At 39.1% G+C, this 22,960-nt stretch overlaps 1 protein-coding gene across 1 annotated transcript in view; it reads right to left on the bottom strand.

The window, feature by feature from the left end:
* Positions 1-6,990: 6,990 nt before the first annotated feature.
* LOC141141240 (CD109 antigen-like) overlaps positions 6,991-22,960 on the bottom strand; it is a 42,759-nt gene continuing 26,789 nt past the window's right edge. Inside the window, exons 22-33 of the mRNA XM_073628923.1 lie at positions 22,808-22,958; positions 21,277-21,453; positions 20,512-20,593; positions 19,259-19,490; positions 18,819-18,990; positions 16,901-17,091; positions 14,497-14,652; positions 14,259-14,324; positions 10,580-10,716; positions 10,331-10,481; positions 9,218-9,320; positions 6,991-7,181 (exon numbers count right to left, since the gene is read on the bottom strand). Of these exons, the coding sequence (XP_073485024.1) occupies positions 6,991-7,181; positions 9,218-9,320; positions 10,331-10,481; positions 10,580-10,716; positions 14,259-14,324; positions 14,497-14,652; positions 16,901-17,091; positions 18,819-18,990; positions 19,259-19,490; positions 20,512-20,593; positions 21,277-21,453; positions 22,808-22,958 (1,809 nt within the window). The remainder of the gene's footprint in view (positions 7,182-9,217; positions 9,321-10,330; positions 10,482-10,579; positions 10,717-14,258; positions 14,325-14,496; positions 14,653-16,900; positions 17,092-18,818; positions 18,991-19,258; positions 19,491-20,511; positions 20,594-21,276; positions 21,454-22,807; positions 22,959-22,960) is intronic.

Below are 22,960 nucleotides of genomic sequence, written 5' to 3'. Positions count from 1 at the left end.
AGAAAGCTCTATTTGTGTGAAAAAAAGGACAAAAATTTCATATGGGTACAGTGTTGCATGACTGAGTAATTGTCATTCAAAATGTGAGAGCACCGAAAGCTGAAAATTAGTCTGGTTAGGAAGGGGGTTTAAGTGCCCAGTTGTCAAGTGGTTAAAGGAATATTTCACTTTTTTATTTTAACTTTAAGCATCATTAAAATCACTGCTCCCGAAAAAACGGCCGTTTTGAAAAGTTTTTTTTGCATTGATACATGTCCCCTGGGGCAGGACCCGGGTCCCCAAACCCTTTTTAGGACAATACCATGCAAATTAGCCATTAAAATGAGCACTTTTGATTTTGAACGTTCGAGTCCCATAGACGTCAATGGGGTTCTAACGTTCGTGCAAATTTTCGGTCCGTTCGCAGGTTCTGGTGCGAACCGAACCGGGGGGGGTGTTCAGCTCATCCCTAGCAACAAGTAAGAAAAATAACAGTAAACACCCTCCAGTGCGAACACCTAAATAAAAGTACAAGTAATGCACAGTGATGTGATGCAACAACATGAAGTAAAATGAACACAGTAAGTATCTGTGTGCAACAATAGCAAAGTTAACAATGGTACTTCAAAATATCAATAAACATGAATAGGCATAAATGATAAATAATAAATGTCCGTGAATAAACATAAAATGTTCAAATAGAAAAATGGTGCTTCTTCATAACACACACTGTGCTTCATTAAGCAAACTGTGACTGTGATCCTCCACCAGCCAGCATGCACCTCCAGCAAACTCCCCCAACGTTCAGATGACACTTTACAGTCAAACTCCAATACTGCTCACTCAGCTTGTCCCGGGGTCAAGTAGATCCAGTCAATCCTCTGGTAATCTCAGATAAAGAGCTCAAAAAAACAAAACAAGGATTTCCATAGTGCAGTAGTTTATTAAAAGGTAAAAAGGACACAATAAAAAGCCACAAAGGTATATGAGTCATCAAACTCAATAATGCATCAAAGGAATACCAATATGGCCATCTTCTGGTCTACACAGGAAATTATATCACCCACTTCTGTTCCTACGCATTACGTCACATGACTTCATTGTATATATTATTTTGCACAGAAGATTGATTAATGGTAAATTTGTTATTTTATTTAGTGTACAGATTTAACTGTGAGGATTGTTATTGGTTTTGTTTATTTCACTTGGACGGGGCCACCAGCTGTGTAGTATGTTTATTATCACTTTTTATTACTTAGGGAGTAGTGAAGCATCATTTTCTGTTGTTTTATTAGAAGTGTGGGAACACATTGGGATGCTTGCCACAGTTCTTTTTTTAGTTGATTGTCACCTGGCAGCGTGTGAGTTTTTTCTTGTCTTCTTCATATTGGGTAGTCCTCTCCCACCATGAAGCCTATTTTTATTTGAAACCACATGCGGGCATTGCCTTTATTCCAAATATAAGTTTCCAACAGATTAGTAATTATTTTAAAAGCATACAAAGATATATCAAGATATATGAAGGTATATCCTGTCACTACAAGGTAAACCCTCCCACCACATCTGTCACATGACTGAATAATTCACGTGAAGCACTTTCACTGGGTTGAACTGGGGAGGAAGCCGTGGGTGTACAGGATATGTCCAAAGTATTTAGTCCAAGCGTTTTTAGAGGTACATGATATTTCCAAAGTCTTTAACTAGCTAAAAAGTTATGTCCAAGCATATATTTTTCTAGCTTGATTGTGTTACCTATTTTCCTGTTTTAACCACTTGCTCACTGGGCACCTAAACCCCCCTCCTGCCCAGACCAATTTTCAGCTTTTAGCGCTGTCACTCTTTGAAGGCAAAAAAGAGGGTTTCACCATATCAGGTTGAAACAGGGTAGTTGCCACATCCCTAGGATATGATTAAGAAAAAGAGAGATCCCCTTCAATGGGACTTTTATGGCTACATACACTGATGTAGTGTGAGAAATAGTTTATTAGATATACATAAAAGTCTACGATCAAATAGAATGATCGATATTAAAAAACATCAAAGTTTGTACAAAATATACATACATATGAAAAAACAACAAAAACAAAGCCCAACAATTTACATGAAAAACATGACAAAGAGATAATAATACTCTCCGGTAAATAGTAATCCCCGGTACCCAACGCGTTTCTGGTTATACATCTTCGTCAGGGGTATAGGATAGAGGTAGATATAGTAATAATTTGTTTTTACTCTAAAAAAAAAAAAAGACATATCAAAAAGTGGCATAGACATGAATGGAGCATGCACAACAGTCATAGAAGTCAGGTGAACAAACATGCCATTTCAAAGAGTACATACCATGCAAAATGATTCCATAAAGAAAATGGGTGAAGCAACTGTGCCAGTGGGAGTGTAGATGGACGCCAACGAAGCAGTAGTAAGATCTTGGAACAAGAAGTTCCCAGTTTGTTGTTAGTCTGATGAACAGCAGCAAATGAATTCCAGCAATTTAGCTGAACTTATGTAAATGAATAAAAATTAATATAAAGAAACTTTTCTTACTGTAATGACAGAAAAAAAGAAAAGAAAAAGAAGAAAAAAAAAAGGAAAAAAGCAGTGAACACTGCTTGTGATGTGTAATATGGAGCCTTGATGACTATTGCCAAACCATGTAGTATATAGAACCCTCATGTGTGTAGTATTATAATATAGAGGAAATACAGGGGCAAAAAAATATTTGTATATTTAACAGTGTCCGCTGTATAGAAAATAAGATAGCTGGTCAGAGCTTTCAATAAGACTCCGGGTCAGTGAGTAGCACCAGTGTGTCCTTATTTCCATGGGTATATGTTTTCCCTGAGGGGGACAAGATAGCAATTCAGGGGACATCTAAGAATATAAATGCACATGGCTGTCCACAAATGGCCCATGCAGGATCTGTAATAGCCATCCAGAATAAATGTACTTACAAAATATACATGAACAGTTCTGTATGGCTGGTGTCTCCCCGCTCTGCAGTGCCTGTCAGACTGTCAGAGCGAGGATCTATTTGTATGATGGCGCCAGACGCCTGTGCGTGCACACTCACTCGCCGAGATCACGCATGCGCGAGCAAATGACTAGAGGGCACATGCGCAAGCGGCGTCGGCGCATAAAGCATAGATGGAACGCAGCTCACGTCCCCTATGAACAAGGAGGCTGTGCTATGCGTCCCAGCAAAGGAACATCCCATAACGGCAGTAATTAATGCCAACAGATCCCATGTATGTTAAAAGATCAAAGAAAAAATAAAACAAAGTTGAAAAATAATGAATCATGTGTCTAGTCGCCAGAGTAAAGGGCTCCATAGGGGTCAGTGATTATATAGTGTTCCTCGGATTAGAAAGCCTGCTGGTAGCTTGCCCATATACATCCTCACAGACAGTGTGCCACCTAATGGGGAAGAGAGATATAACAATAAAACCAAAACATACAAAATGTCAAATCACTACAGGTTTTTGCTGTTATCTGGAGAAAGAATGAGAAAATGTGAAGTAACAATGATATATTGGGACCTCCTATAGGGAAGAATAGCCCCACTTCTACAAAATTGTATGTAGTATTTAATTAGAAACAGGAAACCAAAGAATGGCACTAGAATGTTTTTTATATGTAGAATAGTATAAGGGGGAGAGAAAAAATCAAATCCATATAAGTAAACTGGAAACGGTATGGAACAAAGTAAGAGTGCACTAATTGAATAGCACAATTATCACTTAGAGTGTTTAACCCACTCCTTCCCAGACACCAGATGTAAACCCTTCTAGAAATCGACGATAGCTGATACAATCATTGAGGCCTGGTGGTGAAGTGGCTCGTAGGACCACTATTCACCTTGTTTCTCTCTGTAGGAGGGTTTTGTCCCAGTCACCCCCTCTGTTATTGGAGTGAATGTGGTCCAATACTAAAAATGTAATATTGGGAAAATTGCCCTTATGTACATCCCGAGTGTGTCTGCCTAGTGGGAGATCTAAATTACATGTGTGCATACTATGTACATGTCTGTACATTCTTTTGTGTAGCTCTAACTTGGTTTTCCCAACGTAAAAGCACCCACAGGGGCAGGTAAGGATAAACTACCCCGGGTGTGCGACAGTTTGGGTAATGGGAAGGTTTGTATTTGAGTTCATTTGGTAATAGAAAATCCTTCTGAATGTGCATAAATTGGCAATAGGAACAACCCTCACATTTGAAAATACCTCATCTCTTACAGGGGTCACCCCTGAATTCTCCAGTATACTCACTGGTGACTAGTCTATCCTTCAACGATCGTGTGCGTTTATACGTAATCAAAGGATTTTTTGGTATAAATTGATTTAATATTGGGTCAATACGGAGGATATGCCAGTGTCTCTCCAAGATTTTTTTAAAACGTTTATGTTGCTTGTTGAAGGTAGTAATAATTCTTATTTGTGAGTATTCTCTGGTTGAATTCTGTTCCTTTCTGGAAGTATCAAAGAGCAAACTGTGTCTAGTTTTCTCTTTGGCTCTTCTGTAGGCCTTTTTTAGGCCTGTGGGTGAGTACCCCTGTTAAAGGAGTCTCGTTTGTAGTTTCTTTGCTTCGATTTGGAAAGTGCTTTCTTCGGAACAATTCCGACGAATGCGAAGGTATTGCGTGTAGGGGATGGACTTGATGGTGCGGGGTGAAAACTAGTAGCATGTAACATTGTATTACCCGCCGTCACTTTGCGGTACAGAGCGCTTGAAAGATGACCATCTGGATTTTTCAGAATAGTAACATCCAGAAAAGTGATCTTGTAGAGATCACATGCCATTGTGAATTTTAAGTTGAAGTCATTATGACCCAATCTTTGAACGACAATTGCGTGGTCATACAACACTGTACCCAAATGAAATAGTTATATTTTTTTCCCACAAATAGAGCTTTCTTTTGGTGGTATTTGTTCACCTCTGGGTTTTTTATTTTTTGTTAAAAAAAATGTAAAAAGACTGAAAAATGTTTAAAAAACTGCAAAACCGTTTTATATTTTGTTAATAAATTTTGCAAACAGGTAATTTTTCTCCTTCATTGATGAACGCTGATGAGGCTGCACTGATGGGCACTGATAGGCTGCACTGATGGGCACCGATAGGCTGCATTGATGGGCACTAATAGGCAGCACTGGTGGGCACTGATGGGCACTGATAGGTGGCATTGGTGGGCACTGAGAGGTGGCACTGATGGGTGGCACTGAAGGGCATTGATAGGTGGCACAGGTAGCTGCCACTGATGGGCACTGATAGGTGGCAGTGATGGGCACTGATGGGTGGCAGTGATGGGCATTGATGGGTGGCACTGATCGGCACTGATCGGCACTGGTAGGTGACACTGATAGGCAGCACTGCTAGGTGGCACTGATAAGGCACTGATTGGCACCACTGGTGGGCATTGATAGGTGGCACTCGTGGGCATTGATAGGTGGCACTGATTGCTGGCACTGTTATGCACTGGTGGGCACTGATTCGTGGCACTGTGGGCACTGGCAGGTGGTACTGGTTGGCACAGATGAGACGGCTTTGCTTCTTCCTCTTCGGGACCGATGCCCCTTGCACAGAAACCGCTGTCAGCGTGAGGAGAAAAAAATGATTACCGATTTTCTGTTTACATCACATGATCAGCTGTCATTGGCTGACAGCTGATCACGTGGTAAGGGGCCGGGATCGACCCCTTACTCCGATCTGTGATCACCCGAGTCTCATTGACTCGGAGATCACAGCGAGTACCGCACGTGCCCTGCAGGGGGCATGCGGGGAGCGTGCAAATGGGAGGACGTCTATTGATGGCCTCCCGGCAAAGCAGGCCCGCGCTGTAGCCGTCATTCGGCTATAGCGCGGATCTGAAGGGGTTAATTTTTTAGCATTTTTAATTGGTTTATTACATATATATGTATATTTAGAAGTGAAGTAATTCAGAAATTGTGCAGTGAACCATAAACAGGTACAGTGGTTTAACTAAATCTCATTAGCTCCTGGTATCTCATTTTTGTACTTGAGTCTTCTCTTTTTTTAATCTAAATTAGAATAGCCATAGACCAGTGGTGGTCAACTTTCTTGATATGGTGAAGCCCTCAACATTATGAAAGGGCCGCACATTACATTAATTGAATATTCAGTGTCAGAGATAAAAGACACAACAGGATATAGTCAAAGACTATAGACAGGATACAAAATAGGGTCAGAGACTATGGGCATGGTACAGGAGATGATCAGAAACTACGGACATGGTACAGGAGATGATCAGAAACTACAGACATGGTACAGGAGATGGTCACAGACTGGGACCCTGGTACAGGAGATGGTCAGAAACTGCAAACATATTTTAAGAGATGGCCTGGGATTGCGGACATGCAACAGTTGACTTTCAGAGACTGTGAACATGCTAAAGGAGTTGATGGAGACTAGGGGAAATGCTTCAGGAGATAGTCATAGTCTGGAGACTTGAGATTTATTACATGAAACGACTAAAAATTATTGTTATAACAGGGCAATAGGGAAATAAAGACCAGTCTCTGCAGGGGCCCCAAGAACCACACAAAAAGTGCATGTGACCCCTGGGCTGCAGGTTGGGCACCAGTGCCAAAGACAGTTAGATATATGAAACAACAAGAAAATAAACAATCCGGCAATTTATTCATATTGTCGTTAGCAAACAAACATTACAGCAGATGAAAAATCATTATAATTTGCCTTTTGTCTCTGTTATTTAACATATAAAAATAAAAACACTTATCAAAAAGAAATATAAATACATACATAAAAATAAAATATGCTCTGTAAAATGTCCAGCATCCTTTTGGCTTATAAGTAATTACAAGCATTTTATGCTTAATTAGACAGTCAAAAAGACACCATATCCATGACATTGAGGTGCCATGGCTGGTACAGAATACAGCACTACCTATTTAGACATATAGGAGTATAAGTTCATACATGACCCAGTTAATGACTTGTCTAGTCAGTAATGAAGTGTCAGTGTTTCATTGGTGATATTTACAGAACTTGGCACAGAAGAATCACATAGAGCCAAAGAATGGACATTGCAGGTCTGTAAGCATTACTTGTCAGAGGTTTCACAATCACTGGAACATTTGATCTGCACAGATTGCAGTTTGATCCACAGTAGTCACAGGATGATATTTGACTCATGGTTAGGGAATTGTATGTTCTTGTTGCTGTCATTTCTGAAAGACAAAAAAGAAATATTATTTTTAAGAAATACACACATTCAGGGACATGTAAACCCTAACTGAATGACATGTAGGGTTCTATAAGTCGATGCTTTACTCAAGAGTCACACATTTCTCAATTGGATTGTCTACGGTGACAGTTGTTGCATATTGGGTAAAAACATTGGTAAATAGATCCCTTTGTTTGCTAAAACACTATATTTTAAACAATTACCACTGTTTTTCACTAGATACTTTATTTTATTTTATATCAACACTGCTGGTCTCCTGCAGTAACCTTGGGTGCACCCAAATTTTAATGCTTTATGTTGTAACAAAAATGATTTCACATGATACTCTTATACAATCCACAGTATTTTTGTGTTATATGATGCATTTTTCCTTGTGAAGTCCACAACAGTGACTTTTTAAATAATGAGTTCAGTTACAGGAACTAAACATGCAGACTACATATAATCATTCAGTAATCTTTGGATAGACATTTAAATTGAATGTTAGTGCAACTAAAAATGGCCAGATCATTTAGCTGTATATATTTACCTTTTGATGAAATTCATCTATGAAAGATCTTTCATAAACATGATTCCCTATATTCAGTGAATGTTTGCTAGAAAATCACACCTTTCTTTAGACCAATACTCTATGCCTATTAATTTACACAACAAGCAATGCTACCAAATTGTGATTAAAACACAAAAGAAATCAGTCTAACAAAACATTATACTGGTGGCACCTACAGTACCTCTTTTTAGTATTGACTTAAAACAGAATTTGTAGTGGGATTTTTATTAAACCCCTCATAATTATAAGTTCATGATCAGTGTACAAACATTCACAGTATCTGAGAAGTGTCTGGAAATCTTGAAGAATGCTGTAGAAGGGCTACCTGATAAAACATAACACATTTAAACAATTGGAAACCATATAAACTGCTGGGTAAGTGCTCTTATATTTTCTATTGGCAGTGTTTGTTAGGCATGGAAGCAGTTCTGAGCGGCTGCTGACCACAAAATTCTGCAATAGGCTTCTGAGGGGATTGCATATGAAAAGTTTACTAATGAAAACTTATCGTGTTGTCCAAAGAATCACCTTCCAATTGTAATCTCGCAGCACACAGAATGTGACTGGTTGTTCTGGGCCACAAGAAATGTTTTTTTCCGCTTTGGGCCACAAAAATTTTTTTTTTTTTCGCTCTGGGCCACAAGAAATGTTTTTTTTTCGCTCTGGGCCACAAGAAATGTTCTTTTCTGCACACCTCTATATATTGAAGTTCCTAAGTGACAACTTGAAAAAGGACCTGCCTGCCTGTGTACCATCAAATTTGTTTAAACTATACATTTCTGTAAGTTTAGCTTAAAAAAAGACTAAAAAAAGAGCATTAACTAGGACCTGCTTTTCTGTCTGTAAAAATGTTTGCAGCTTCTGTCTACCAAAAATGTGTGTGTGTTTTCTCTGTTTCCTTCTTATCTTTTTTTCCGTCACACTGAAAGGCCACATTTTATTTTGTGATTTATGTTATACCAATATTTAGGGTTTAACATTAAACATGGTGGAATACACCAGCCCTAAAACCTTCCTTCTTACCTGAATTGAGGGGTACTTTTCATTTTTTTTTTTCTTAATTTTTTACATTTTTTTTCTTAATTTAGCGCAGCTGTGCTTGTCTCCATGTGCACAACCACCTCATCCGTGTTATTGTTTACATGAAAATACTACAAGTCCTATATCCTACTGTTGCAATGTGTAGAAGGTGACAGCGATCCCTCCTGCCTCACCACTCTGTAGTTCAGCCTCACCTCTTCCAGCCAGGTCTGTAGCTCCTTATGGATTTGAGGCTGGGGGATAGCTTTGTAAGAACTGATCTTGGGTACAATGCTCTGCAGGTTTTAATCACTGCCAAATAATTATTAAAAGCAAACCAATCATGAGATCAGTGTTGCCGCATTTACTGTTTTTTGTAAAAGGTGGGCCTTTAAAGTTTAAAAAAATATATATATAATCTCAGAAATAATTCATTTGATAGCACCTACCTGGGCTGTAATAGTCATAGACTTTAATAACAGCATCTTCAGAACCTGCTACCATGGCAAAACGAACCATTGGAATTGATATACAAAGCTTATCATTGTTCAGCTGGGAAAAAAAATATATAGAGAGGATTGAATTTATTTATACACAAGAATATTTTCAAATAAAGACATTCCATTGTAGTTTATCATGATCTACTAAAAAGAGCACTGGTAGATTTTTCTCCACCAGAGCACATCTTCATACCATATAGCAGAAGAAGTACAGCCACCAACCCAGAGACCACAGATGTCATTTTATAGGCTCTAAAGGGCATTTGCCTCATCCACTGCTTTTTGTGTGCTACCAACATAGGTAATAGGTTAACTAAATTATATTAAACTATTTTTTCTAAAGCTGTAGTATTTTATGTTAAAAAGTGTACTAGCTATATATACTTGTGGCCCTTATATAAAGTGTCAAAAAAGGAACAGTAATTTTGAATGAGTGAATTTTTGTCAAAAGAGAAATACCGTGATGGAGATAGTTAAAGTGGTTGTAAAGGCTGAATGTTTTTCATCTTAATGCATTCTCTGCATTAAGGTAAAAAACCTTCTCTTGTCAGCTCCCTTCCAGCCCCCCCCCCCCCCCAAATACTTACCTTCCTAACAGCAGCAGCACTGCTCGCTCTCTCCCTCCTCATTGGACTCAGTGAAAGCAGGGGGAGCCATTGACTCCTGCTGCTGTCAATCAAATCCAGTGACAAGGGAGTGGGGGGCGGGGCCAAGCCACACTGTGTGTGTCAATGGACAAACACAGAGTGGCTTGGGATTGAACCCACGCATGTGCCACCATAAGAAGTGGCTTCCTATGTTGGTGCCTGGAGAAGAGGAGGAGCCTAGAGTGCCAGTGGGGGACCCCAAAAGAGGAGGATTGGGGCTGCTCTGTGCAAAATCTTTGCACAGAGCAGGAAACATATTTATTATTATTAAAAAAATAAGTTTTTAACTTTACAGTCACTTTAATGTTTATAGAATAATGCTTTTTTATGTCCTCTTATATACAGCATTTAACAGGCACGTCTGGCCATTTTCTGATTTAAATAAGATATATAATTAATTTATTTTTAAACTTACTGTGTCAAAATACAGATAAACTCTGTCTTTTTTTGGCTCCACCAGTTTCAGAGATGTTGGTCTGGTAAAATCTTCAGTTTTCAGTGTGAATCCACTCAGGAAACCAACATCTAGAAGTGCCATACCACTCTCATTTCCCGTTCCCTGGTAGCTGTGGACAGATACAAATGTATATACTGTAAATAATAAAGCAGCATTAAAACTCACATGACCATATATTAAGTAATAAAAATGGGTGCTCTTCCCTACCTTGTACATATGTCCACAGAGAGTACATCAATGCTGTTTGTATTTTCTTCCACATTTACATCTAATGTGAATGCTTCTGTCACTGGAGTGTTTCTTCTGCGCCTTGATAATGTCTTCCTATTGTACAGTACATTAAACTGTAATAAAATATCAAGAAACATGTCAGGTACTGTAATATAATCACAACTCAAAAAACAATATTTCAAAATGCATTCTCCTGTCAAAATATTTTTAATTATATGAAGCTCAATTCACAAAGCTTTAGTGCTGGTTCACACTGTAGCGATGTCCGACATCAGATGTGATTCGCACTGCAACGCAAATCACATGCGGTCTCTACGCGATGCGATTTCAGACATACAGAGGTGTGGCTGAATTTGCATCGAATTTGGACCAAGCTCGCATAGGACGCTTTTTTTGGTCCGCAGCAAAATCGGATCACATGGGTGTTCACACCCATGTGATCCAATTCCTGTCCGAATTTGCAGTTCGCACTGCAATACGCGAACTGATTTGGGGGTATCATTAACTTTTAATTGACACTCCCAGCATTTTGCACAGGGCAGTGTGAACTGCCGCCGGGAGACATGCGATGCGGGAACCCGCAGTGGATTCGCAGGGTTCCTGCATTGCTGCAGTGTGAATCGGCACTTAAAGTGGAACTAATGTTTTTCCATCGCAGACTGCGAGCACGGAGACTCTTTATTGCAGAAGATACATGCTCGTAATGTTCTCTGGCATGTACTGTAAACTGGGCTGCACATACACAGTTTAACATCGCTGGCACGGTCCCTATGTTTTGGGATGACTGAAACCTGTGCATGCGCAGGAGTGACATCATCCCATGCTGGCCAAGACAGTCAAAGATCGGTGCCTAGAAGAAGATGCCAGCGAGAGACAGGGACCGTTGAAGGAAAGGTAAGTTTATCTCTACTTTAACACAAGGATAAGGCTCCCTAAATTAGCCTTAGTGACCATAATATTCAAATTTAATTGGACTGCACTGCGCTTTTTTTTCAAATTAGTACTTATTCTGGTGTTGTGAATTGAGACTAATGTATGTAAATTGCTAACAATACAGAAATAACGCAAGAAGTTTGAAACATCCCTGACGAGCCTTACACCTACAAAAAAAAATCAGTGTTGCAGTCTGAGGGAGACAAGACTAAGGGAATGCTTTTTCCTGCCTGCAGCAGACTGATCTCATTTCAATCTAGGGAAAAAATCTGAAACTTAAAGTGGAGTTCCACCCAAAAATGGAACTTCCACTTTTTGGATTCCCCCCCCCTCCGGTGTCACATTTGGCACCTTTCAGGGGGGAGGAGGGAGCAGATACCTGTCTAATACAGGTATTTGCTCCCACTTCCTGGCATAGATCACTGCGGAGCCTGCGGTGACCTATGCCACTTCCGCCTGTGAGACACAGAATACAGCAGGGACCTGTGAGGACGCGCAGCGCGACTCGCGCATGCGCAGTAGGGAACCAGGAAGTGAAGAAGCACGGCTTCACTTCCTTATTCCCTTACCAAGGATGGCGGCGGCAGCAGCCGAGAGCCGAAGGACAGATCGGCTTTGGCTGCCGACACTGCGGGCTCCCTGGACAGGTAAGTGTCCATATATTAAAAGTCAGCAGCTGCAGTATTTGTAGCTGCTGGCTTTTAAAATTTTTTTTTCAGCAAACCTCTGCTTTAAGGGCTTATTTTTAATAACTAGAGCTACAGCATTTTTTAAAACGATACCATGGCTGTATGTGTGACATGTCGGCAAAATACAGTGCCTTGAAAAAGTATTCATACCCCTTAAAATTTTCCACATTTTGTCATGTTATAACCAAAAACTTAAATGTATTTTATTGGGATTTTATGTGATAGACGAACACAAAGTGGCACATAATTGTGAAGTGGAAGGGAAATGATAAATGGTTTTCAAAATTTTCTACAAATAAATATATGAAAACTGGGGCATGCATTTGTGTTCAATAATTCAATTGAGTCAATACTTTGTAGAACCACCTTTCGCTGCAATTACAGCTGCAAGTCTTTTTGAGTATAGTGAAATTTTTGCACATTCTTCTTTGCAAAATAGCTCAAGCTCTGTCAGATTGGATGGAGAGCGTCTGTGAACAGCAATTCTTGCCACAGATTCTCAATTGGATTTAGGTCTGGACTTTGACTGGGCCATTCTAACACATGAAAATTGCTTTGATCCAAAACATTCCATTGTAGCTCCAGTTGTATGTTTAGCGTTGTTGTCATGCTGGAAGGTGAACCTCTGCCCCAGTCTCAAGTCTTTTGCAGACTCTAACAAGATTTCTTCTAAGATTGCCCTGTATTTGGCTCCATCCACTTTTCCCTTTAACTCTGACCAGCTTCCCTGTCCCTGCTGAAGAAATGTTGTGATGGTTTGTTCAGGGTAATGTGCAGTGTTAAGTTTTCCACCACATATAACGTTTTGCTTTTAGGCCAAAAAGTTCAATTTTGGTCTCATCTAACCAGAGCACCTTCTTCCACGTGTTTGCTATGTTCACTACAATGTTTCGCGGAAACTGCAAATGGGACTTCTTATGGCTTTCTTTCAACAATGGCTTTCTTCTTACCACTCTTTAATAAAGGCCAGATCTGTGGATTGTGGAGTGCACGACTAATAGTTGTCTTGTGGACAGATTGTCCCACCTGAGCTGTGGATCTCTGCAGCTCCTCCAGAGTTACCATGGGCCTCTTGGCGGCTTCTCTGATCAATGCTTTCCTTGCCCGGCCTGTCAGTTTAGGTGGACAGCCATGTTTGGTAGGTTTGTAGCTGTGCCATACTCTTTCCATTTTTAAATGATAGATTGAACAGCGTTCCATGAAATGTTCAAAGCTTGCGATTTGTTTTTTAACCTAACCCTGCTTTAAATTTCTCCACAACTTTATCCCTGACCTGTCTGAAGTGTTCCTTGGCCTTCATAATGCTGTTTGTTCACTAAAGTTCTCTAACAAACTTCTGAGGGCTTCACAGAACAGCTGTATTTATACTGAGATTAAATTACACACAGGTGGACTCTATTTACTAATTAGGTGACTTCTGAAGACAATTGGTTCCACTAGATTTTAGTTAAGGATATCAGAGTAAAGGGGGCTGAATACAAATGCACGCCACACTTTTCACATATTTATTAGTAAAAAAATGTGAAAAACATTTATCATTTTCCTTCCACTTCACAATTATGTGCCACTTTGTGTTGGTCTATCACATAAAATCACAATAAAATACATTAACGTTTTTGGTTGTAACATGACAAAATGTGAAAAAATTTCAAGAGGTATGAATACTTTTTCAAGGCCCTGTATTTATGCAGATTTCTAAAGGTTACACTGGATTCACATATATGCGGGTCTGGTTTCTGTGCATAGTCCGGTATGGTTTCCATTCAGCGATTCAGGTGCAAATTTGACACTTAAATCGCACCTGAACCAGACTGAAAAACACACAGGACCCTCTTTTAATACGCACCGCAACCACCCCGCATATATGCGAACTGGCCCCATTGAAAGCCAGTCTGGTTCACATGTTATGTGAATTGGATGCGGTTTATAATGCATCCAATTCGCATATATGTGAACCGAATTTTAACTGAAATGCTTAAATGCAAAAGATGAAAAAATACAAAAACTGGGCAACAAGTTACAAATGATCTTACCTGTACAATAGCCACTCCTCTTCCAACAGCAGTGGCATTGACTGACAAAGGTCTGGAGACTTTAATCTAATAGATAAGGAAAATACCAGAATATTAAATCACAAACAAAATAAATCAAGTTTCAGGGGACAAATGAACAGGCATGTGAGCACATACACTAGTTGATAATTTAGAATGTATTTACATAATGTAGAAAAATCATAACATTCTATTTACTGTAATTAAAATGCATCCCTACCTGCTGACTGTGTAGCAAAAGTAAATTGTCATTGGTGATAAAAAATTGTTTTGGAATTTTCACAGTTGAACCAGAAATAGACACAGTAAGCGATGTATCCTTAGGGGCAAATAGCTCCAAAGCCTTGCACAGAGCCTGCAGGGCCACAATTGTATCCTGTAAAGTCATAAGAATGAAATATTTAGCATATTATGAATAAAAAATGTCTGGTTTTAAACTTGCACACCCAAATAAAGTGATTGTAAAGGATTTTTTAACCACTTCAATACAGGGCACTTATACACCTTCCTGCCCAGACCAATTTTCAGCTTTCAGTGCTGTCGCAGTTTGAATGGCAATTGCGCAATCATACAACACTGTACCCAAACTAAATTTTAATCATTTTGTTCCCACAAATAGAGCTTTCTTTTGGTGGTATTTGATCACCTCTGCGGATTTTATTTTTTGCTAAACAAATAAAAAAAGACCGAAAATTTTGAAAAAAATAATAATAGTTTTGCTTCTATTTCTGTTAAAAATTTTTGTAAATAAGTAAGTTTTCTCTTTCACTGATGGGCACTGATAAGGTGGCACTGACAGGCACTGATAAGGCGGCACCGATGAGGTGGCACCAATGAGCGGCACTGACGGGCACTGACGATGGGCACTGATATGCGGCACTGATGGGCACTGGTAGGTGGCACTGATATGCAGCACTGATGGGCATTGGTAGGCGGCACTGATGGGCACTCATGGGTGGCACTGGTGGGCACTGATAGGCAACACTGATGGGCACTGAAAGGCTGCAAAGATGGGTTCTTATGGGTGGCATTGATAGGCGGCACTGTTGGGCACTGATAGACGGCACTGCTGGGCACTGATGGGCATTGATAGGTGGCACTGCTGGGCACTGATGGGCACTGATACGTGGCACTGATATGAGGCACTGATAGGCATCCCTGGTGGCACTGGCAGTGGTGGGCATTGTGAGTGGGCACTGATTGGCAGCTGCCTGGGCATTGATTGGCAGCTGCCTGGGCACAGATTAGTATTAGTATTTCGGTAATTGTTTATGAACTTGCAGAGGGTTTTTTTTTTACCTTAATGCATAGAATGCATTAAAGCGTTTGTTACCCCAACACTTCATATTCCTGATATGTGCCTGTTGTATTGTGTACTTGTATAAGAAAGTATTCTGTTCTCTTTGTATTGCTTCCTTTATGTGAAATCCCTGGTATTCCTACTAGTCCCCCTGCTTTCCTAGTTTTTTTTTTAAACTGACCACACTAAGCAGGAGAGCACACCATGGTCAGTTTAATAGCTATGCTGGGAAATCAGCCTGCTCTCCTCCAATGATCAGACTTGTCCTGACACCCCCCGCTGCACAGCCATTCACTAGGAAGCTCAGTGTGCTGCTACTTCTCCTCCCCCAGCTCTTACGCAGCTGGGGGAAGAGAACAGAAAGAATGCGATCACTTATAAAAAAGGTAAAAAAGGTATTTATAATTTTTTTTTATATCTATACAAAAATATTTTGCCATTCATTTCTATTTTAAACTGAATAAGTTGTTTTACAAGGTGATCATATACAATCATTTTAAGGTACAAAAAGGTTTAGACTGTAGAACCACTTTAAGACTTTCGATATCTCTCAGCTCTTTGACCATGTTATTGCTCTCCTAATATAAATGAAAGCATATCTAAACCCAAAAATGGTAATACATTGCAGTGTATCATTTCTTAGGTGTGTGTGGCTGCATTTGTTGTTTTTAGGATTTTTTTTTTTTCATTTTTTTTTTGCCTTGTGATCCAGCTAAAACACAATTCCTGTCTTACGCTACACTCATAGCTACACTCATTGCTCTACTGTAGCTATGAAGAAGCAACTTGGCCACCCTAGGACAGCAGCATTGTCAGCCTGTGGAGAGGGAAGTGTTGGATGTACTAGAAGATTTCAATGGCTTTTGTGTAAGTAGCAAATTAAAGCTGAACTCCAGCTAACACTTTTAGGCTGGGTTCATACCTATGCAAATTGGATGTGGGTTTTTGTGGCATCCAATTCGCATGACAGGAGATTGTGACCGACTCTCTGTGGAGCCGGTTCACATATCTCCGGTGCGGCTCCAGAGCGGCTTGCACAGGAACGCTGTGTGTCTTTGGCTCCGTTTCAGCACTGAATTCAGGCAAAAATTCATCCCTGATTCGTCCCTGAAATGGAGAACAGGGATGCACCGGACCCCTGCTGGGAGCCGCATCCGTCGCAGGTGTGAACCCAGCGTCAAAGAAGTTTTAGGATCAGTTTTTTTTAAATTTCAGGATAAAGTTTTTAACTAAATGAATAAAAGCCGACAGACTCCATCCTAAAATTTTTTTTTTTTTTTTTTTTTTTTTTAGACCTTAGTTGCAATTTAATTTACATTTTTACCTGAGTTGATTCATAGCCCCCAAGAGAGCTCTTTTGTTGGGTCAGCCATTTTAGCACAGGAAGAGCATCTGAAAACCTCCTCTGTTCAATAAAGGAAAGCAAGGCATAAGCTGTAGTTTCAATATCTGTTGTTCTTGGCTTCCAGTAGTAATTGGTTGTTGCAGATGGTGAAGACCAGAACTTCAGATCTCCTAAAGAGTGAAATAGTTTTGCACAATGTTAGTACTCTTTGTATTTAATAATACATAGCTGGAGTAAAAGCGTTAAAACACACAAACATGCACACATTCAGGCATTTTGCATGAGCTGTGAATTGTATTCCAAGCTAATGTAATTCATCTAATTCTGAATACAGTAGTAAGGGATTTGAAGCTCTGCCGAGTTTTTATTGCTATCTTTTTACACATAGAGGAGATTTCTCCTAACATCTTATCACAATTACAAATATTTTCTGACCTGGAAATGAGATGAAATCCCCCAGCAATAAAAGTCTGACAGAGCTTTCCTTCCACACTTTAATAAAACACTTCCCTTTAGAAAAGCTTTCCCTCACTTCCTGTCCTGGTGACTGAAGGCTAATCAGGAACTGAAAGATTCTACCAAAAAAAAAAGCACCCGATGGGCCCTGGGACTTTTATGTTAGTTCATATTAGGTAGTGAGAGGAGAAAACCCATTGAGAGAGCTCAATGGCTAAGGTTAGGCTGCTCACAAGAGACAAGGATACCCTCCAGTGGCTACCCAGCAGGTTACTGGAAAAAACATGTACCAATAGAAGGAGTGCTGGACCAAATGGCAGGAGCGTCAATTTTGGACCAAGTTTTCTTCTATTGGTAGATGTGTTTTCCAGGAACTGTAAGATGACAGCAGATGGAAAAGTACATTAAAACCAGTTCTTGTATGAATTAAAAAAGGAACTCTGGTTTATTTATTTATTACAGGTATTGTATATTGTACATTGAATATTGTACATTCACACCAGCCCCTGCCTTTCAGACAAAATCTTTCCAATAGTTTTTAATGGCAGAGTTCATATCTCTTAATATATATCCTGTTAAATCATTTTGTCTCACTGTCTGAATCTGGGAGGGTTGCTAATGGAAAAAAAAAATGTAATCTTCAAATTTAAGCTACCAAAAAATTTTGATGTTTGGGTTCACATTGGAATAAGGTCATTGGGGGTCTGAGTAAGCCATGTTTTTCCATGCACACCAAGTAGATGTATGCTGAGGAAATCTGACCATGTTCTACAGGGAATGATTGTTGTAGGTATGGATGACCCAAAAAAAATTTTGATTTTGTTTCTTTTTTTTTACAAATGTATATGTGGTTTATGTTTTTTACCAATTAATATATAAACAGGCCTTCACATGTTCTTATGTAAGTAGTCCACAAATGCAGTAAACACAGTGCTTATCTGTATGTTTATAATTCTCCTAATACTAAATGTAGAGTTAAGTAAGATTCCAGCTATACAATGTGAGCAGCAATCCATCAGAAATCAGTTTAGAGAGGACTGATGATACTGAATTTCTGATTACCTTCTGTAACTTACTGCACACAGCTGCCCTTTCAACCAGTCTGAGTGAGGAGATGGCAACAACCGTAATACATATAATACAAGTGGCATTTCTAATGAGCGATTTTGCTATTCTGTAACAAGGCAAGTATATTAAAAAAAAAAAAGATTGCTAATGTGTTCACTACTGAAGGGTTGTTGTCCAATCCAACTTCTGAATACAATAATAAAAAAAATATAGAGTAGAAACAAAAAATTAGCAACCACCCTTATTGCAGCTTATTGTACTAAACACACATATATCCACCCAAAGGTCTTAAGTGGCTTTTCCATTCAGAATAAAGTAAAAAAAGACTTTGTATAAGGTACTTATTTCAATACAATTTACTATATGTATTTACCTGCAGTGATCGCCATTGAATTGAGCTTGTCCAGGGCAGCCTCTGCTTTGGTGCTGTTAGCCAGTGTTAAGGCATATGCAACAACTGACAATGTATAGGTAGTGGGAATTCCTTCATCAAATTTATTTTCAATATATTGAACAGCTTTCTGAATGTTTGTGTTGTAGAGTTGCTATAAGAAAACACAAAACAATGAATTGTCACAATAAGAAAAATGTATATCAGTCTGTAACAGGGACGGTACTGTTATTTACTTACAACAAATCATTGTGAATAAATAATCTCAAACAGATGAAAATATAATAGGGTGATAATACAATCCAGTGCATAAAAACAATCTAACAATAAAACTAAATCATGTCAAGATAATTTCATATGGGAATATATTTCTCATTTACCTAAAAAAAGTTCTTCCAAGCGTATGTGCATATAATACTTACCCTGTATTTTTTATCCTCCAAAAGTGAGGTCAGTATGTAGGCAGTCAGTGTGACTGGACTGTCCACTCCTCCTTGAAGTTTCTTGTCTATCACCTCCCCAGGCTCAACAAATACACCAGTGGTCATATTCTGGTACTGGACAAACCACAGCGCTATGTCATCTAAGACTGAGGGACTTATGTATATAAACTTCCGAGCCTGAAGGAAGCATCTAAACACAAAAGCTGAGAGCCTGGAAAAAAAAATACAGAGAGAAAATTAAGAATATATTAATATATACTGTATAATGAAAAAAAAAATAACGTTAAAGAGGAGCTCCAGTCAAATTTGTAAAAATTTAAAGTCAGCAGCTACAATAACTAAAAGACTTTTAATAAACAGACACTCACCTGTACCAGGATCCAGCGCTGTGCTCTCCCGGGCCGTTATCGCCACCCGTCTTCAGTCCCCAGCATGTTAACTGTGGGCACCCGGCTGTGACAGCTTGTGGCTTCACAGCCGAGTGCCCACTGAGGATACGGGAGCCGCATTGCGCATTGTGAATGGTCCAGAAGTATTTTGGGACCTGTGACATGTCCCAGAAGACTTGGAGGAGGGAGGGAGAGGGGAGGATAACTCAGATCACCTGGTCCCCCCCCCCCAAAAAAAAGAGCCATTTCTTAAAGAGGAGCTTGAGAGGAGGCCTTAAAGTGGAACGTCCCCTTTTGGATAAAGCTCTGCTTTAAAAATACAGATGAATAAATTAAAGCAGAACTATAGGCAAAACTTTTTTCTTTTTTTTGGATGGAGAAAGGGAGGATTATAACCCCTGTCAGATTTTTTGACATCTGAGTCCCATTGAGGAGATTTACCTTTATTTATTTATTCATAGCCAAAATAGGGAAAGGAAATCCCTGGAATTTAAGGGAATCTTTTGGGGCACTCCAGGTCACCAGACTTAATGTGCCATTGAAAAATTTCCCCTCTATTACTTTTCTGGGGACGATCCGAAATTTGGGACTTGCTTTCACTTTCATTGATAATGGTAAACAGGACAAATCAAGAGGTGAAACTCTCTAATGGGGACACAGACAGCAATAAAAACTGACAGGTGTTCTAATCCCTCTCCCCTCTATCCAAAACTAAAAAAAAAAAATGTTGCCTTTAGTTATACTTTAAGCATAAGTTTACAATCAACATAGTTTTAACTGTAAGTGCAATATTATCACACATAGATTAAGACATTAAGATGCATAAAATATTGTACCACTCACCATGTGCTTCCAGAGGAGTCAGCATTTCCAAAAGCACTGAAAGAACCATCAGATCGCTTATATGTTAATTCCTTTTGGTAACCTGCAAAGAATACATCCATTGCTTTATTTTCCAGGCAATTAGTGCTATTACACAATTTAAATTGCTACTCCAGGAATTTACAATTTTCTTCCATGTAATCTAATCAAGAAACTGGTGTTTGTTAAAATGTACCATGGGCCATGACCATTTTGTTGACAGTCTCTGCCAACTGATCCATCTTCCCATTTCTGACAATTTATCCTAGATGTGATATCCACGCTTAAGTGGCTATTTTCTTGTTTCTGATGATCATTGTAGTGTATTATTTTTTTCATAATCATCATAAGCACCATATAGTCCATCACTTCTGCATCCCCTGCCTCCCTGCTGGCTACAGACTGAGAAACAAGAATGGCACCTGACCACTTTTTTGTGTGTTACATCACAAGTCACTGTAATTAAATAATAATTGTATGTTCATGCACTGAGATGTGCTTGTACTACCACACAGACAAGCTTGCTGCTCCCCTTAAGCACCAATATGTGCTTCAAACGTGTAGACCTCATTATGGCTAATTATATGCCAGCTCCAGTCTGCTAGTGACCCAGACTTTTTCAGACTGTAACTTTTATATCAAAGTCACTGCTGACTATAAAATATATTCATGGTATTTTACTCATCTACATTAATTTATCTGAGATGTTAAGGTTTTAAGATGTTTTCAAGGCAATTGTGATTTTACCTGTATGCATGAAGTCTATGGATCTTGCTCTGATATCTTCAGTTATCTTTTTAGATGCAATTAAATATTGTAGAATATATATATTTGGTGCAAAGTGGATCATGTTTTGCTCTCCACATCCATATGGCAGTTGGATAAGTGACTCAAGACCATTAATTGAAGGCACAAGAGGATCCCCTAAGTAGAAGAAAACACAGCACTTGAATTTCATTATCCATAACTTATGCACATGGTCAACGGTTGCCTCACAGGACACACGAGAATGTGCTTTGCTTATTCTCTCAGGCAAATCATATACTGTAAGCACCGAAAATTGTTCTTTCATGCCAGAATCTCCTGTCCCAGGTAACACTAAATGTTGCCTTTTATTATTAAATATTTATCAGAACTATATATCAGCAACACATGTTCATTATTCAGCCTTATAAAAATTAAATATAAAAACTATCATCAATAAACTATTTTACGGTGTTAAACTTATAAAACCAACCAATATCCCTGTAAAGCTATATTATGGCCCAGGCTGTATGGTTATCCTATGCATAAGTGATTTCTGCAATTGTTTTGTACAAACTTCAACCCTTCACCAAAATGATTACATATTTACTACACGAAAATGTACTACTAGGACAGCATGTATAGAGCTCCTATTAGCCTATGAAGTCCACCAAGCAAGACCAAGGAATAGCAGATGAAATAACTACGGTATGTTCCATCCATGCAGAGTTTTTTCTTCATGGCTTTTTCCCCCTACATTTTATAGCTAGAAATGAGTTGGAGAGATGTAGCAGAGAAAAGGAAAGCATTACATGTTGTGCTTTGGTGATGTCCATTTTACTCTGCTGCCCATGACAGTCTTAAGGTAAATGCGGCACTTATTATTATTATACAGGATTTTAATAGTACCAACAGGTTGCATAGCGCCTTACAGAATAGAAGGAAACAGAACAGTTACAATACAATTCAATACAAGTGGGATCTGAGGGCCCTGCTTCTTAGAAGTCTAAAATAAAGGGTCAAGTGATACAAAAGGTAATAATTGTTTGGAATGAGCTGATGGAAAAAGTAAAAGTACAGTTTACTAGTGGGTGGTATAGGACTCTCTGATAAGGTGGATTTTAAGGGATTGCCTAAAGGCTGAAAGTGTAGGAGATAGCCAGACAGGTTGGGGTAAGGCGTTCCAGAGTATGGGAGAGGCTTTAGAGAAGTGCCTATGTTACAAAGAGGCATGTTCATAAAGAATTTTTATGAATGAAAAGATGTTAAAAACAGTGTCAGGACTATGGATTGTTCTGGTCGCACATACATCAGCCTCACTTTAGGTACTAAAAACATCTGTTGTCCTTTGAACATTTGCTGACTAACTAATTTATGATGTGTACATTACCCAAATTATTAATACAGCAAATCTTGCACTCAAATTTGGACAAATGTCCATCAAATCTGACTAATTCATCAAAAACACAGCTGACAAAATCATTCATCAAAAGGAGCTAGTGTTAACACCATAGTTGACCAGAGCAATACTTACCAACCACTGTAACAAATGCTTCCTCACTGCCTTGTACCACATCACTCGGAAAATTGAATGAGAAGTACTTTGATACTGTTTGAGTTACATTTCCAGAAGCTGTGAGGTCAAACAGTTCTGTCTGTGTATAAAAGTACTTAATTCCTTCAGCCT

Source organism: Aquarana catesbeiana, linkage group LG04 (genome assembly GCF_042186555.1).
Source record: "Aquarana catesbeiana isolate 2022-GZ linkage group LG04, ASM4218655v1, whole genome shotgun sequence".
In the NCBI taxonomy this organism is placed as follows: Eukaryota; Metazoa; Chordata; class Amphibia; order Anura; family Ranidae; genus Aquarana; species Aquarana catesbeiana.
Note: the sequence above shows the minus strand (reverse complement) of the source record. Positions and strands in the feature narration are given on the sequence as shown.